We start from the raw sequence: 17437 nt of genomic DNA on the forward strand, positions 1-17437 counted from the left end.
TTTCCATCATCTCTGTATGCAGTTTTTTTGATTTCTGATACACCTGATGTCTTCTGAGTTATTTCTGTTGATGAAGGGCTCTGTCTTATACTGAAAGTCTGAGGTGTACAGAGTGAACAGGAATAGTTAAGAGTACAGACAGGCCTCCACCTGTGTCTTCAGGAGTCTTTGACTTAATAAACCGAGCTGAATTTTGTTGAATGCATAGAAGAAATCAAAGAACAAGTGTTGCCTGCTTTTTCCAGATGTTGGTGGGTCCCAAAACCAGGCAGGCTGTCTTCCACAACAATCTAATTTTGTCTTGAAGTTGTTTTCATATACTACTCAATATTTTCCTGTCTCTCTTGTTGAGCAATTCCTTCAGGTCACAGAGTTGTTAGGGGAAACAGCTCACTGTTCTGGCACCGATGGTGTTGTCCAACTAGAACACACTCATTACATCAGTAACCGCTGTGGCTGCTTCACTTGACTGACTTGCTTCTATGGAATGAGAAATAAAAAGCTTAATTATGATAAAGATCCACACATTGGTTTACATTGATGGCAGTAAACACAGTATTTATGTGTTTACTGATCATAATGCAAGGCATTATTCTCTGAATCAACTTATCTTAGCAGTGTTGCTTGCATAGATAAATGGAAAGGATTTCAAAAAGGTAACAAACCCCAGAGCCAGTTTGAAAGTTTTCATGCAAAGTAACAGTTTCACAGTAAAAGTTTAGTACAGCATTTTCCCTTCAAGAATGGGGACAGAGCTCAAACTCTGGTATTGCACAACACATCAGATTCTGTGTTGTGCAAGTTCACTCTCAAGAACTGCATCTTAATTCAGTTCACAAAGGCTACAACCAAACTCACAATTTTATTCACATTTGCTGTTAATAAAGAGCCATCTAACATTTTGAACCAAGTGAATTGCCTACTTTTAAAATTTTTAATCAACTGTGACAACACCCAGCTATAAATAGTCCCAGGCTACTAGAATAAAGGAGTTACTCAAGCAGAAGCTGTCTGAAATAGCCCAAAAGATCTGAGAAATGAAACATGTCCTGATCGAAAATTTCAGAACAGGTGAGAAAGAAAAGTCACAGACCTCCATCTTCCTGGAAACGGCTGCAGAGCCATTTCTAAGGACAGTGAACTGCAGCGAGGTTCATTTGTCACAAAGGAAAACGTGGAGCAGCGACGATCCTTTTATCCTTAAAATAAAATAGATCAAGCATTTTATATTTAACACTACCTATGAATGCACACATTTATGTCCATCCATGGATAGTAAAAAAACAATTAGTACTACAATCTAGTTTTTTGTCCCTAATCAATCCATACTCCTCTGAATTGTTTTATACATCTCCCTGCTTCAGCACACCTTATTTATTTGATTAACATGCTTTTAGATTTGTTTTGTATTTCAAGAGTTGTCCTTCCTCTATGCCTCAGTTATTTATGTAATAAAGCTCTTTGGTGTTGAGCACCAAATTTCTTCTAACACTGTAAAATCTCCGCTGGCCGCTAGATGGTGCACTAGCTTGTATAAAGGCCAAGCGTGAAACTATGACGGGAATCCCAGTGGATTTTCGCTCTCAGCTGCATTCCTGTAAATTAAGAATGACAAGTGGCAGGAAAGCAATGCAAGTATTTTCATTTATTGAGCATCATAATACTACACAATTATGTCACATTTCATTTAAACACCACAGGTAGTTCCAAAAAGAGAACTGATCTATACAGGACAGAATGAAATTCTATTTTAACAGACAAGAAGATAGTTTATACATGCAGGGAAAATATATTTACAAAGAAAAAAAAAACACAAAAAAGAAAAACAGATGAACACTGAAGAAAATAAATGAAAAATGTTGTACTTATGACCTCATCATCCTCAAATATATTAATAAAACAACGATCTTCGTCTAGTGGTGTCTTGGCACGGCATTGAAGCACTTCTCATTTCGGTCAGTAGTACTGACTGTACTGAAAGCCAATTTTCTTAAAATGAAATTAAAAATTTAATATTAATCTAAACACTAAAAAGTTTTATTTTATCCACTATATGTCAAACTTATACTTCAATAAAGCCATTGTCATGCACTAAGAAAAAGGACAAATTATTATAATAAAAAAAACACAGGACACGCAGGTCATACAAGAGACTCCAAAACGTAACAGAGGGAGAAATCCATTTTTTCCATTTCATTTTAGACTTTAACCTGAATAATGTACAGTTCTCAGAGGATTGGGGGGGATTTCTAAATGTACTTTGATGCAAGAAAACATTTGGCAACTTGGCTTTACATAAATCCTGTTACAGCAAGAGATTGTGGAATTTGCATGACTTCAGTAAAGCATAGAAAGCCACGTAACCATTAACTTATGACACCACTTGAGAATTTAAGAGCTGTTTTGAAGTTTCAGTAAGTACCCAGCTGTTCTTCCTACTTACCGTGCCAGTTGTCATCAGAGCAGAGGGCAAGCGTGTACTTCCGTGTCATTCTTCATGATTTTAATACATCAAATAAAAATTTTGATGTCTTTATATTATCACAAATCACTTTGATTAAACAGAGCCTTGCATCTAGCTGTATGGGAACGTCTCACACTATAATCAACATCAGGTACTTACAGGATTTAACTGACCTGTCATGCCAGCTGACTGGGTTTTAAGGCTGAAAAGCTCATATGGATGGGCTAGACAAAAACAAATACAAAGCAGTAAGTGATCTGGCCAGAGGAAAATGTGCTCAACACTAAAATGCCTCAAAATATTGAATTACTCAAACTGGCGTTCCTGTTGCCTTAGTTGTTCTTCGCCGTTTTCTGTAGAATAATGTTAACACAGGATAAAATGGCACACAGCGGGCGACTTTGAGACACTGAAAGGCGCTGAAACACAAAACCACCCAACAATAAAGACAGGCACTGTGGCAAAGATCAGTCTGGGAGACGCTTCTATAGATGTGTGGTGGCATTTATTGTGATCTCTGGGTTACATCTGCTGCGATAATCTTGTGAAATTTACCTTCTGCCGAAGCAACTTTTGCTGACGATATTCAAATAAGCCATCTAGTGAATATATGACGGACCACAGAACTAATGAAAACTGAACATAGAATTAACATAAAAACAGCATTTTTGTATTCTGAAAGTCTATGCCACATTTTTATAATGGACTTTAACCCAGACCTACTGTATTGTTGGGTGTGTTTTATATTGCTACCACTGTAGCAATCATGCATGCTTGAGTGCTGCTGTGCAAATTCAGTTAGTAGAATAAAATTAAACTACTTTCCATTAGATCATGTATTGTATTTGGAACCAAATTACCCAGCCTCCTTGGTGGGCTCCATGTCCAAATGATCTGGGTGCATTAAATCATAACTCTATTTTACAAAGTCTTCCAAAAGTATTCACACTACTTGAACTTTTCCACATTACCACAAATTTTAGTGTATTTTAACTAAAATATTAGGCAATAAACCAAGGGCCCAAGTCCAATCCTCAAGGCCTACTTTTAGATGAATCACTGCTTTTAAACAGCTGAATCAAATCAAATCTCCAACACAGTCAGGTGTGTTGGAGGCGAAAGGCAGCTAAAAATTCAAGGAAGGTAGATCTGGAGGACCGGATCTGAGCTCTTGTGCAATGAACCAACACAAAGTAGCACATATTTATAGAGAAAAAGGGATGGGGTCTATTGTCTTCTCAATTATCTTTAGTCTTCTTTACTGTGATAATTCAAAATACAGCTTCAATTAAAATTTTAAAAATACTTTTGATTCCAAAGGGAAATTAAATGTAACTCGATCAAAATTCTTCAGTTATTGTAGATGCTATTGCATTAGTACAACCAATCACTTTCAAAAGTTAATCTAAAATGTAACTGGATTACACTTTGGGATAATTCAATCTCAATAAAAATCCAGCTATTCACTGAAAGTCTCAGAAGTTTGTTAACGAATGTTAACTCATCAACTAAGATAAAGTCGGACTGTTTATGAAACATCCCAAGCTTTTAACATCTGCCAGATCTCTGTGCAATCCATCATCTGAGATGCTTTCCTCAGAAGCCAACAGGTCGGGCAAGCGGAAAATCATTAATCAGAAAAGCAACCAAGAGGCCCAGGGTAACTCAGGAGGAGCTGCAGCAATTCAAAGCTCTGGTGGGAAATCATCTCTCAAGAGAATTACTAGTTGTTTTCTCCTGGAAACGGACTTTTCTAAAAGCAGCAAGACGAAAGGCATCGTCAAAACGAAGCTTTGGGGAGATTACACAGCAAACATGAACAAAGTGCTGTTAAACATGGGGTAAAAAACAAGTAACTTTTTGACCCACATGCAAAAAGGCCCAAATAAGTGACCAGGTAAACTCTGGTTAGAGTCACACAAATTCATACCTATGGGCAATTTAGAGTAATCAGTTACCTGAACATTCATGTTTTAAACACAGTGCCGTATAAGAACCCAGAAATCCATGGGATAAGGTGCAAACTCCATGCAACAAAACCCTTGGACAAGATTCAAACCCAGGATCTTCTTACAGTGTTATGCAGCAACGCATAGCACCCATGTTTAAATAATCCAAAATTCAGACACAAATCTTAATAGAGGATCTGTGGCGAAACCTTTCAAAAAACTTTTCAGATCCTCTTCATCCACTTTGACATTTAGCTAGATTTCCAACGAAAGGCAAAAATGTTAGTCTCCAAATGTAAAATACATTTCCAAAGAATAATTTTTTTTTTTTTTAAAAAGCTGAAAAATCATGTATAACTTTCTTTCCACTTTACTATTCTTTGTTACTTTGTGTTGGTCCATCTTATTAAATTCAATGGAGTATGTTGTAATGTGACAAAATGCAGAAAAATTCACAAAACATGAAAAAAAAAGCACTTTTGGACAATGCTGTATGTAAACATCCTATTTAAAACAATGGGAGGTGGATGAGGTGAAAACAACCAAATTAAAAGCAAACATAAAACGATGAAGAAATGGAAAACTTTGTTGCTTGGATAAGATCCTACAGTTCAGCAGAGCCATTAGATGTGCAGAAATACAACACCAGTACAAACCTTGGTGACTCACCTCTACGTACGTCAGGACAAACCAGCATTAGATTTCAAGATGGATTTTATTACAACAGATTGATAAAACATTACAAAGGATGCATACAAGTAGGCATATGACCATGAAATAATAATAAAACAAACCTGAAAACAAGAATAAAGCTAGAGACTGATGAGTCATGAACTTTTAACATTACTTTGTTGGAATCATCTTAAATCAATGAGACCCTCACCAACCACGGTTGGGGACGAATGTCCAACAGCACCTGTGCATGCTGTGAGGGCCCCAGCTAATTTGCTGAAGAAATAAAAATCGAATGTTCTAAAAAGAAACTTGCCTTTGTAAGGGGTTGGTATGTTCATGTAACTCCAGCAGCTTCAAAAGAAATACGAATCATTTTTACACACTTCACCTTTATGAACCTGAGTGAAACCTATGGGAAAAAATATCCTCACATGTGATCAAGTAACACCAAAAAAGCTGTTAGATATTCATGGTGTTTGGCTGTTTTCTAATAAACATATTACAATAAAATGTCCATGCGTTTGTTTGTTGTTTTTTTTTGTTTGTTTGTTTAAACAGACCATGTTTGTCTTCGCCACCACTGTAGGCTTACTGCTCATGGCAGCTAGGTTTGAAAAAGCACAAGGATGAGAGAAAGGTGTTAACCTCAAACCTAATGTGGTGGGTGCTTTGCTTCTTCAGTAGCGTCCGGCTGGAGACATGACAGGCGGCCTCATACCCATGGGAGGGCCTCCTTGGTAAGGGGGGACCATAGGAGGACCTTGCCCATATGGAGGCATCCCTCCAGGCATGTAGCCAGGCATGCCCTGAGGAGGAGCACCGTACTGACCTGCAACGTAGAGCAACAGCTTCAGTCCTCAGAGAGTCAACAGGTGGTAGCTATTTAGGTTTAACTCAGTCAGAGATTAACAGTTTATATTGAGTCATAAAGGTAAGACGGGGTAATACGATTTAAGAATAAAATATCAGATTTCTTTTCCATACATTAAGATATTTTTCTTTTTCACTTCCTTTTCTAAAATTGAACTACAAAGGGGGCGCTAGTGTGCAGTAATGGAGTAGACGTGTTTTGCAGAGCTCCGTGTCACTGCCTTCATTTAAAACTTATTCACTGCACCAAAGATATTATTTTTTTCACCGAGTGAGTAGCTAGGACCCGTCTCTTCAGTTTATTTTAGTTTTGGCATTTCACATCATGCCTAGGAAAGACGAAGCCCAGAAGTCGACTGCTCAGGCGGGCTCCGCTGTTAGCAACGAGACTATACTAGCCGCCGTCAATAGCCACAAAGATGATCTTTCTAAAGTCTACACACTCGTGGATACTCTCAAGAAATCACTGGAAGGACGTCTGGACTCAATTGAAGCTCGTTTAACAACCCTGCAGACAGAGCACAGTGAGGTCCGGCACCGTTTGGATGACATGGACTCGGCTCTAACCTCTACCGATGCCCGTGTTTCGGCCCTGGAGTCATCATGTAGCGAGCTAGCGGCGGCTAACGGCCTTCTTAAGAAAAAGGTTGACGACTTGGAGGGACGCTCGCGCAGACAAAACATTCGGATTGTTGGCCTCGAGGAAGGTGTAGAGGGGGTTCGACCTGCAGAATTTGTCTCAAAATTTATCTCTGAGCTGCTGGGACAGGACAGCTTTCCCAAGCCCGTTAAAATTGACAAGGCGAATCATACCCTGAGACCAAAGCCACTTCCTAATGAACGTCCTCGGATTATCATCGCCAGGGTCCACAATGACCGCGACGTGATGAATATTCTGCGGTTGAGTCGACAGCAAGCCCCTCTGATGTACCACGGCCAGAAAGTTTTCATATTCCCAGACTACACAGCAGAGGTTTCAGCGCAGCGCCAGGCTTTCAACACCGTGAGGAAGAGGCTGGTGGAGGCCGGAGCCACATGTTCCCTGCGTTTTCCTGCCAAGCTGCAAGTGTCTTTAAATGACACTGTGAAATCCTTCACTTCACCGACTGATGCAGAGCGGTTTGCCAATTCATTGTCTCATATTAAATGACTTTGTTAATCATTCTGTGCTAGTTAGTCTGATAGTTCGATTAAGCTTTGGTGCATATTAACATCTATACAATTTCTGGAGGTAAACACGGCGTGTTGTGTTTAGATTACCCACTTGTGATTTTTTTTTTTTGCTCTGTTACCCGGCAGCCTCCACTCTAGATTTTGGGATATGCCGCTTTGTTCATGTTGCGGCAAGGGTGAGTTTTGGGGTTTTTGTTTCTGCGTTGTTGCTGTTAAATTGCCTGTGTTTGGTTTTCTTTACCCTGTCAGCTGCTTTTTTTACGTTGTGATAAATGCAGGATAATAGCACTTTTAAGTCGAGCATGAGTCCTATTAATTTTGTTTCCTGGAACTGTAGAGGCCTTGGTAAGGCACTTAAAAGAGCGAAGGTGTTTTCACATCTAAAATCACTTTCATCTGATATTATCTTTCTGCAGGAGACTCATATTCATCCAACTGAGCAGAGACGGTTGAGATCTTCATGGGTGTCTCAGGTTTACCAGGCTAATTTTTCTTCCAAGGCTAGAGGGGTTGCAATCCTTATCCGCAAGTCTATTCCATTTATCTTTAACTCCATGTCTGGAGATCCGGTGGGGGGGGGGGGGGATATGTGCTTGTCACTGGTGAAATTAATTCCATCCCTGTTGCCCTTTTGAATATTTATGCCCCAAATTGTGACTGCCCCGACTTTTTCTGCAAGATATTTGATATTATTGCACAATTTAATAATAGGGACATGATTATAGGAGGTGACTTCAACTGTTATCTCGATCCAGTGTTGGATAGGTCCTCCAATAAGGTTGCCTCTTCTTTGAAATCAGTGTCTGTTTTAAATAACCTCATTAAGTCACTAAACTTAGTGGATATCTGGAGGCTTCAGCATCCTTCCGATCGCAAATACTCATTTTTTCCCCCTCCCATGGTAGTTTTACCAGAATTGACCACTTTTTAATTGATTCTAAATTGATTTCACATACAGTCAGTTCTCTCTATCACGGGATCTTAATTTCAGATCACGCCCCTGTCTTACTTCAGATCCACTTTAATCTTCATGCTCCATCGTTCAACTGGAAGTTTATCCCCCCCATCAATTCGGATCAAGCACTTAAGGACTTCATTTCAGCTAAAATCTCAGATTTCCTTCTTTTTAATGACAAAGGTGATGTGTCTGATTCAGTCTTGTGGGAGACATTTAAGGTGGTTCTGAGGGGCAACATTATTTCTTATCAGTCTTCGGTCAAAAGGGCCAGATCTCAGCGTTTTGCAGATATTCAGGCTGAATTGGCTGTTTTGGAGGTCAGGTACCAAAACTCAAATGATGAAAATATACTTAATGCCATTCTGAAGATAAAATCTGAATATAACCACATGCTTGGGGAACAAGTTGGTAATTGCATTCGCAAACTTAAACAAAAGCATTTTGAACTGGCGGACAAACCTGATAGATTGCTTTCTAGACAAATAAAAGGCACACTGGCAGATAGAGCAATTCATAAAGTTACTTCTCCTTCTGGCCAACTGTTAACTGATCCTAAACTCATTAATGATGCCTTTTTCAATTATTACAGTGATTTATACACCTCCAAGAGTAGTGCTACCAGCACGGATATTAAAGTCTTTCTAAACAATTTAAATGTACCTGTCCTGGATGAATCCGCCAGGGCACACCTGGACTCTAGTTTTACTATTGAAGAAATTAAATCCGCGATACACTCTTTATCTCCTGGTAAGGCTTGTGGTCCGGATGGGTTTGGAATAGATTTCTATAAATGTTATTTGGATCTGGTTGCCCATCTTCTTCTGCGTATGGTGAACTCTTCTGTGGTGGAGGGAGTGTTTCCCCAGAGTTTGTATGATGCTCATATCTGTCTTCTCCTGAAGAAGGGCAGGGGTTGCTCTAATGTTGCCTCATACCGTCCTTTAAGCTTACTAAATGGTGACCAAAAAATAGTAGCCAAAGTACTAGCTACTCGTTTAAATAAATGCATAGCTCATCTGATCCATCCCAACCAGACTGGCTTTATCCCCAACAGGTATTCCTTTTCAAACACTCGTCAACTCTCAAGTGTTATGTACCAGTCCAACCTTCCTGCCTCCGCAGTTATTTCATTAGATGCTCAACAGGCATTCGACCAAATTGAATGGGACTATTTGTTTTTGGTTCTCCAAAAATTTGGCTTTGGCGATAAATTTATGACTTTACTAAAAATGCTTTACGCTCAGCCAAGATCCTCAGTTCTGACTAATCACGACAGGTCTGCTTCTTTTTTATTGCATCGCGGAACCAGACAGGGGTGTTGTCTTTCTCCGTTGCTATTTGCATTGGCCATGGAACCCCTTGCTATTTCCATCAGGAACCATCCATCGATCACTGGCATTTCAGACTATGCTACAGATAGTCCCATTGGCCTGTATGCAGACGATGTTATCCTGACCCTTTCAGACGTTACAGTCTCTCTTTCTCCACTTCTTACACTTATAAATAAATTTGGCAAGCTTTCCGGTTTTACTATTAATTGGGATAAAAGTCTTTTTATGCCTCTTTCAAATGGTCTGAACGCTGCTTTTCTTAGCAATCTGCCATTCAAAGTTTCCACTAGTCATTTCGAGTATCTGGGGATAAATATCACAAGAGACCCTAAACTCCTTTTTAAATATAATTTTTTGGATTTAATCAACAAAATTAAATCCATGGCTGACATGTGGAGGCACCTTCCTCTTTCATTGATTGGTCGCATCAATGTTGTCAAGATGGTGCTCCTTCCGAAATTTACCTATCTTTTTCAAAATATACCCATTTATCTCACTGCTTCCTTTTTTAAGATGATAGACTATTATAATCCCTTTTGTCTGGGCTGGTAAGCACCCTCGAATATCAAAGTCTCACCTACAGAAACCTACTGCGGAGGGGGGCCTAGGTCTTCCTGTTTTTCGATACTATTACTGGGCGTGTAATGCCAGATCCTGGGTTTTCTGGACTCAGTTCTGTTCGAGGGGTGAGGTGGTTGACTCGCTACTACCCAAATGGCCATTGAACGAAAACCTTGCGTTATTAGAGCTTACTTCTTCTTCCTCAGCTGCAGTATTGTTTTCCAATCCTTCTTTGTCCTTTCAGTTGCTGAAGGATAATTTTATACTAAGAAATTCACTCAGGATTCTGAAGCAGTTAAAGAATGTATTGAATCTCCCTGGCTTGTCCATCTATGCCCCGATTTGTCAGAATTCAGCATTTAAGCCAGGTAATATGGATGTAGTTTTTAAGCACTGGTTAAATAAGGGGATAGTTGCTGTTAAGGATTTATACATTAATAATCACTTTGCTTCCTTCACGCAACTACAATCAAAATTTGCTCTTCCTTCTAGCCATTTTTTCAGGTACTTGCAAGCTCGGAACTTTGTAAAACAGCACCTCCCCCACTATGAAACCTTACCGGCACAGCATAGTTTCTACGAGCTTATAAGAAAGCCCTCTACCTCTGAAAACCTAATTTCTCAGTTTGTTAATCTTTTCAGTTCATCCCCATCTACTAGGCATATAAAAGAGGCCTGGGCTTCTGATCTACTTGGTGAGATTTCGGATGAGCAATGGGATTTGTCTCTTTCAAGAATCAAGACCTGCTCCATTAACTCTAGACTGCAACTTATTCAATTCAAAGTTATCCATCGGCTGCACTTTTCTAAAACTAAACTCAATAGGCTATTCCCCTGCGTCTCACCAAAATGCGACAAATGTAAATTAGATGATGGGACTCTGGGTCACATGTTTTGCTCCTGTCCTAAACTAATGGACTTCTGGTGCAAGATTTTTGAATTTTATAGCAATGCTTATGGCAAGCCTCTATGTCCGGATAGGCATTTGATCATTTTGGGTTGCTCTAAATCCTCTCTCGCTCTTCCCATGTCCCTACAACAGTCTCTAATGTTTGGTTTAGTGGTAGCAAAGCGGGTTATTCTACGGGAATGGAAATCCTCTACCCCGCCTTGTTTTAAGAAATGGCTTAATGATATGGTGTCCTGTATCTATCTTGAGGAGATTCGATATTCTTTGTCTGACAATCATCAGAAGCTCCTGGATGTGTGGGGTCCTTTCAATAGATACATACAAAATAATAGGCTAAAATAACTGTCGTTTACATCTGGACCTGTATTTTCTAATAATTTATTTCACTCATTTACCGTTTCGTCATGTTTATTGTGATTATAACTTGTGTTCATCTTTTCTTGTTATTCCATATTCCATGGTGGGCTGTTTATTTCAATGTCCTCAGAAATGTCTCTTACTCGCTTGGACTCTGTCTCATGCTCGATAACACTCTACAATCTGATGTGCATTTTGTCCTCTTATCAGACCCTTTGTTAGCTGACAGTGTTTTGATTGTTCTGTTCTGTGGATTTTTGTTTTGATGATTCTGGTTAGTTTTTTTTTTATATATCGTTGTTTTGTCCTCTAATTTGCTTGTTTATTCTTGAAAATCATAAATAAATATAAAAAAAAAAAAAAATTGAACTACAAATGACAAATTATTTTCAAAAAGTGGTTTTGTATTTCAATCATCCCTTCTGTGATTTGTACAGGTGAGCATTATGGCCAGGCTACGAAAATGCTTTAATTATGAGAAGGTAGTCATAATTACAGGGTAGGCAGTATGGACTTAAAAGTTTTATCACATTATGCTGTAGTAATAGTGTGATAACTGTAAAAGTGATAAGATCTATTTATTATTTCTCTTTAAGTAGGGTGACCAAACGTCCGTATTTCCCAGGACATGTCCGTATTTCACGTCCTGTCCCGGGCGTCCCGGGTTTTTTTTAGAAAGTGAGGAAATGTCCTGTTTTTTAAATTACCTTCATTGGACCATTAAATTTACAGGCACTAGGGCACTGCGCACGGCGCTGCGTGTGACGTAATCCCTGAGCCGCGTCAGTGTGGGCAGCCCTGTTCTTAATCAGAAGATAGACAGCGTGGCTGTCAGTACGCCAACAACATACCAAAGCGCAAATGTATGTTTACCGACGATTTACAAAAGAGTTTCCCCGCTTTCAGACCGGGTCGAGACAAATGGGAGGCCTTGTGCACAGTGTGCAAAGCAGGCACATATGTCTCGGTGTCCAATGGAGGTGCAAGGGATCTGAAAAGCCACCTGGACACCGAGAAACACGAAACTGATGTGTTATTGGGAGTTGAGAGTTATTGTTAACTTTTATTGTTAAGTGAGGGATGTTTAGATGAGACATTATTTCTTTCATTGTGCTATTCATTCATTACAGGAATTGTTAAGCATTTTTTAATAAATACATTTTGAATAAAATTATCATTTGTTATTGGAGTTATTGCTGTTGACTTTTACTGAAAAGCATTTTTAATAAACCAACTGTAAATATCATGTTATTGTAGGATTACGTAGGCCTATGTTAAGTGAGTGCATGTCACAGACATCTCTATGCATGGGAACAGAGATCCCCCCACGCTCCAAGGTGTCCTGGTTTTCCGAAATGAAAATATGGTCACCCTACTTTAAGGTAACTGTATGGCTGTGAGTGCATGACACAGCAGTCATTGCAACACAAAAACTAATACTACACTTGAAAAACACTCTTTGTAATATGAATAGGACACCAGTCACAAGATGAAGTGTGATTTGTGTCACTAAACTGCATTTAATCATTCAACAGTGGAAAAAAAAAATACCCCTGACAATATGGAGAGTTTTGGGGGTTTTAAACATTAATTGGAAACCAAAAATTAGACCAAGCAATAAAATACATGTATTGCCTAACTCTACTACTATAACACAGTGATTCGACCCATTTTTAAATGATAATTTTTTTATTCTTATTTCTAAAAGATAATTTAACATTTATAAAGGTTTGTTTCCGAATTACCATGCATGGGATGCCTCATGCCAGGCTGCTGTGGTGGCAAACCCTGCTGAGGGGGCATTATGCCAGCTGCCACCGGAGGGGCAGCAGCAGCGTGGGCCTGACCAGCCCTGGGTATGAGACGCTGGTAACGCGGCAACTGAGCCTTCATCTCCTCCTGGTTACAGAGAAAAACACACAACACAGACATTCAGACTGCAGGAACCGTGGCACGCCTCTTTCAGCTCAAAGAGACACTCACACAAAGGTTGAGGAATTGGGTACCAATGTTGGCGAGCCCTGAATTCACACTGAGGATATTCAAGTTCAGAATCATCCTTCAACATAACCACAAAAAGAAAACTACTCAGTTCTACCACCAACCTAAAGGCCCGCTTTTACATTTAAAAAAAATAAAAAACATGCTGTCAGTATGCATCCAAGCCAAATTGACTGACGTTTTCATCCTGATCAAACGTAGCTACTAGTCAATATCACTAAGCATACTATATAAACCAGTCATTACTTACTGTGAAAAAGAGCAAAACGGAAAGCTGAAGCGACTTACCAGTGAGATATCCTCATCAGGGTGGATCAACTTACTAGTTGCACTCGTGGTGGTGAGGGTGGCAGGCTTACTGGTCACTGTGGCCGGGGGTTTAGCCACAGTGCTGCTAGAGGGATTAGAAGAAGAAGAAGTGGAAGAGGAGACAGAGGGCTGGGTGTAGGCGGGGAAAGTTGCTTTGGGAGGCTCAGAGGACGCGGCAGTGCTGAGTGAGTTTGACGCTGCAGCGACTGAAGGGTTCTGCTGGGCCTGTAACAAGACAACACAAATCATTTTACTGGGAAATTATTTTAAAATTCTGCTTTCTTGACCAGTCTACCATGCAAAATGACTCAATATGTTAAAAGACGAACAGGATGGAGTTTTTTCTGGATTCAGCACCAGCCTTTGGATAAATTAGAGCTGGGCGATAAATCGATTGTAACAAATTTTTGGCTTTTGAAGATTTAACTTTTGGAAAAATCTGAAATTTTTTTGCACCGATGCACTCCTTGGGTTTCGGTAGTTCAGAGAGATTTAAGTGCAGCCAAAAACGGCATTTTGTTTAACAGGTTCTGTTTATCTTGACAATGAGTCCAGATCAATTCCACAAGAAAATGTAGGGGCCAGGCTGATTTTGTTTTAACAAAAATTAAGTCATAATGCTACAAGATTACAATTTAAATAATATGAGAATAAAGTCTTAATGTTATCAGAATAAAGTTATAATGTTAGAAAGATCTAGTCATTTTATGAAAATTCCAACTATAAAATTAAGAAAAATTACTTTTTTCTTACTAAAATGTCTTTTCTTGTAATTTTAAGACTCTTAAGAAATTATCGTAGCCTGGCGCTAATACTCCATACAACTCACAGAAAGGATTGCAATAAATTCCACTTTTTGAAAATGTTTTCAGTCATTTATAATTTCTTTTTTAGAAAAGCATGCAAAAAAAAAAATTATTTAAATCAGAAATCTGTTTTTAAGCCGTATCGACCAGTTCTAAGATAACTAATAATTCAACCTAATGGAATAAACTCTGCATTTAGAGTAGTTCATTTAAACAGTGCTAGAAATTTAGCTTAGAATGAGCTCTGTCCCTTCACATCAACTGTAAACATAATATAAAAAAAGTCCAGAATGTTTTAAGTGAATGAGAGTTCTGAATCTTCTACTGTGACAAAACAACTAACTTAAAAGCACAATAATGCTTATTTTAATAGCCCATGCTGTTAAAGTTATAACTTGTCAAGTGTCTATGCCATTTCCGTGTTAATTTAAAGCACATGCAGCGATAAAGGTCACAGTTTGTGTTAAAAGTAGCCTTCAAGCTAATGCTGTTAGTAAACAGCCTCGTTCGACACGCAGCAGGCAACGTGATTATGCAACATGCAGCTGCCACAGGCCTGGTCAAAGTCTGTGAGCGTACTTGGGGCATGTTAGAAAAGGGAGGCTGGGAAGAGGCAGACTGATGGTCTGCAGGTGGAGAGGAAACGCCTGTAGTGCTGCTGTTAACACCAGAGCCCATCTGCAGCGTGGTGGGAAGGAAATCACAGGATTGGCACGTAGCAGGTCAACAAAAGCTAACCAGAATTCAAATACAACTTTGGTGGGAGCTAAACATGAATCAAAAGGTGTTAGAAAGGTGAGCAATGGGGGATAATAGAGAAAGGTGTTTAACACCCCCCACCGCCCAAGAGTAAGAAGTTGAAGGATTCCAACCTGCGCTGCGCTGGGGAAGAGGGGCTTTGTGACAGCAGGCTGCACCACTGGTGCTGCAGGTCGGCTGGGGATTGGTCCGGCTGCAGGGGTCGGAGCGATGTGGGGCATCCCCGGCCTTGGAGCCATGTGAGGGGGGATTCCTAAATAACAAACATCACTTTATCAACAACAACAACAAAATAAAGACGGAGTACAACTTACAGAAAAAAAGGCTTGGCCTGTTTGTGAGCAGAAATGACTCTTTATGCTGTAAAGGTTGCAGGCCCCTGGTCTAGATTTTAACTTTAAGCTACATCATGTATTTATAAAACCGCTTTCACAACTGACCTGGAGGAATTCCAGGCATCCCTGGCATCATGGGAGGCATCATCCCTCCCATCTGCATCATGCTGTAAACAAGTTGGATAAGCTTTATATACTAAATTATTGTCTAGACTACTTTACCTAACTGTTAAAGAGAAAGCTAAAAAAAAAAAGCACAGAGTTATTGCTCACGCTGGTGGCATTCCAGGCATGGCAGGAGGCATGCCGTGCATCATGGGAGGAACACCTGGCATCATCGGAGGCATTCCTAAAACAAAACATTTACTTCTTTTAAAAATAATTCAACATAAGTAATCACTCAACACATGATTTTAAACATCTGATTTAAGACAAAAGCATAAAACATGTTAAATTTAATAGATGCAAACTTGAAATTAACAGAGAATATCATTTCTGCCTTGCCTTGATATCCTGCAGGAGGCATCCCAGGTACGCCAGCCACAGGGGGCATTCCAGGTTGGGTCATTGGTGCAACGTACCCGGCCTGGGGCTGGACAGCAGCTACATGCTGGACAGATGGTCCCGCCTCATCATCATCGTCGTCGTCATCAGAGTCATCCTGATTGTTTGACTTCTTCTTCTGACTCTCTGAAAGCAGAAAAGGAAGAGTTTTGATAAAGAATATATATATATATATATATATATAGTAATTTTAATTAACCTAAAACAAAAGAGGTTTTGTGTGAAAGAAGTTCAGGCAGTGAGAAGAAAAGATACATGCACTTTTTCTTTTATTCGATGTATGTAAACCTCTGATTTCAAACTGTAAACATACAGTCAAGAAGGAAAAATGCTGCTCTTGTTTACCTTTCCTTGTCATAAACAAGTGTAAAAAAAAAACCAACTATCAATTTCTTCAAATTCCACTTCTGATCTGTAACAGTAAAAGGTACCTTGTGATTTCTGTTCTAATGTTCGTCTTCTCTCCTGCATGTCTTTCTCTGGAATTCCCTCCATGCCATAGATTTCCAACTCGATGTCTGTTCTTCCTGGAATTGCGTTCGGTACACTGTCAATCGTCTCTTTGTGTACCTGAAATACATGCAAAGTAAGTGAGCCCGCAAGGCATGCAAGTACAAACATTCACTCGACTACCCGCCCACTCCAATTCAGTTCAACTTATTCAAAGAAATTGCGATTAGAGACTCGTACCTGCATGCAGTGAATAGCCAAGCCGGGACCGGTATATAGCTTCTTGTGGCAAATGTGGCATTTAAAATGTTTTGCCTTTTGATGCTGAATGAGAATTTTCTCATCGTCAAAGTCTCGATTACAGTACCTTAAAGTAAGAGTTGAGGAGTTTTGTGTTTTATTAATCACCGACTGAGAATCACAGACAAACCGATGACGTTACTTGAGAGCGAAACAGCAGCACTTGTTTGGTAACAAGATTACATAAAGACTCAGACACACGGGATGCTAATCCATGGCTAGCTTGTTTCAAAATTAGCAATGAAAGATGAAGTAAAACAACATTTTATGAGGTAGAAACGCTCAAAGCTTGGTTTTCTAATCATATTAAACAGATCTAAAAGAATAGATCCAACCTTTTGTCTGATTTTGAGCCTTTAGCCCCGCTAACATTAGCTGACAGTGCTAACAGAAGCTACCTTAGGCCTTCCTTTGTCAGGCTAACAAGTAGCCTGTGGCCTGCCCGCGTATCGCGGCATTTTTTTTTCGCACTTTAAAGAAGGATACCAGCACCACGGCTTCATTTGCTTCTTCTTCTTTCGCCCCATTATGTAGAAATACTGAACCGCACGTCACAAAACACTGAAATCGATGTTATTATCTCTTTGATAAGAGCATGCTGTAATCCCGTGACAAGAACAAAAATGGAGGTCCGATGTAGGAAGCGTTGTGCTCAGCGGTCTCAC

At 39.5% G+C, this 17437-nt stretch overlaps 1 protein-coding gene across 2 annotated transcripts; it reads right to left on the minus strand.

Moving 5' to 3' along the window:
• Positions 1-1630: 1630 nt before the first annotated feature.
• znf207 (zinc finger protein 207) lies at positions 1631-17437 on the minus strand. 2 transcript variants are annotated; one of them, XM_005797503.2, is made up of 11 exons: positions 17259-17437; positions 16713-16839; positions 16454-16592; positions 15963-16148; positions 15732-15807; positions 15564-15625; positions 15237-15376; positions 14944-15042; positions 13538-13783; positions 12994-13147; positions 1631-5917 (listed from the first exon to the last, which is right to left on the minus strand). In XM_005797503.2, the coding sequence occupies exons 1-11, from the start codon at positions 17297-17299 to the stop codon at positions 5766-5768; spliced, it is 1422 nt and encodes a 473-aa protein (XP_005797560.1). In that variant the 5' UTR covers positions 17300-17437; the 3' UTR covers positions 1631-5765. The 2 variants fall into 2 exon arrangements, with proteins under 2 accessions (XP_005797560.1, XP_005797561.1); XM_005797504.2 differs by lacking the exon at positions 14944-15042.

Source organism: Xiphophorus maculatus, chromosome 5, assembly GCF_002775205.1.
Source record: "Xiphophorus maculatus strain JP 163 A chromosome 5, X_maculatus-5.0-male, whole genome shotgun sequence".
Classification (NCBI taxonomy): Eukaryota; Metazoa; Chordata; class Actinopteri; order Cyprinodontiformes; family Poeciliidae; genus Xiphophorus; species Xiphophorus maculatus.

Excerpts from the sequence above, each read along its gene's own strand:
- znf207 (XM_005797503.2), bottom strand. The coding sequence starts at position 17,299 with ATGGGGCGAAAGAAGAAGAAGCAAATGAAGCCGTGGTGCTG. Across the intron at positions 16,840-17,258 it reads CAAATGAAGCCGTGGTGCTG|GTACTGTAATCGAGACTTTG; the intron begins GTATCCTTCTTT and ends TCTTACTTTAAG. Across the intron at positions 13,148-13,537 it reads CTGATGAGGATATCTCACTG|GAGGAGATGAAGGCTCAGTT; the intron begins GTAAGTCGCTTC and ends CTCTGTAACCAG.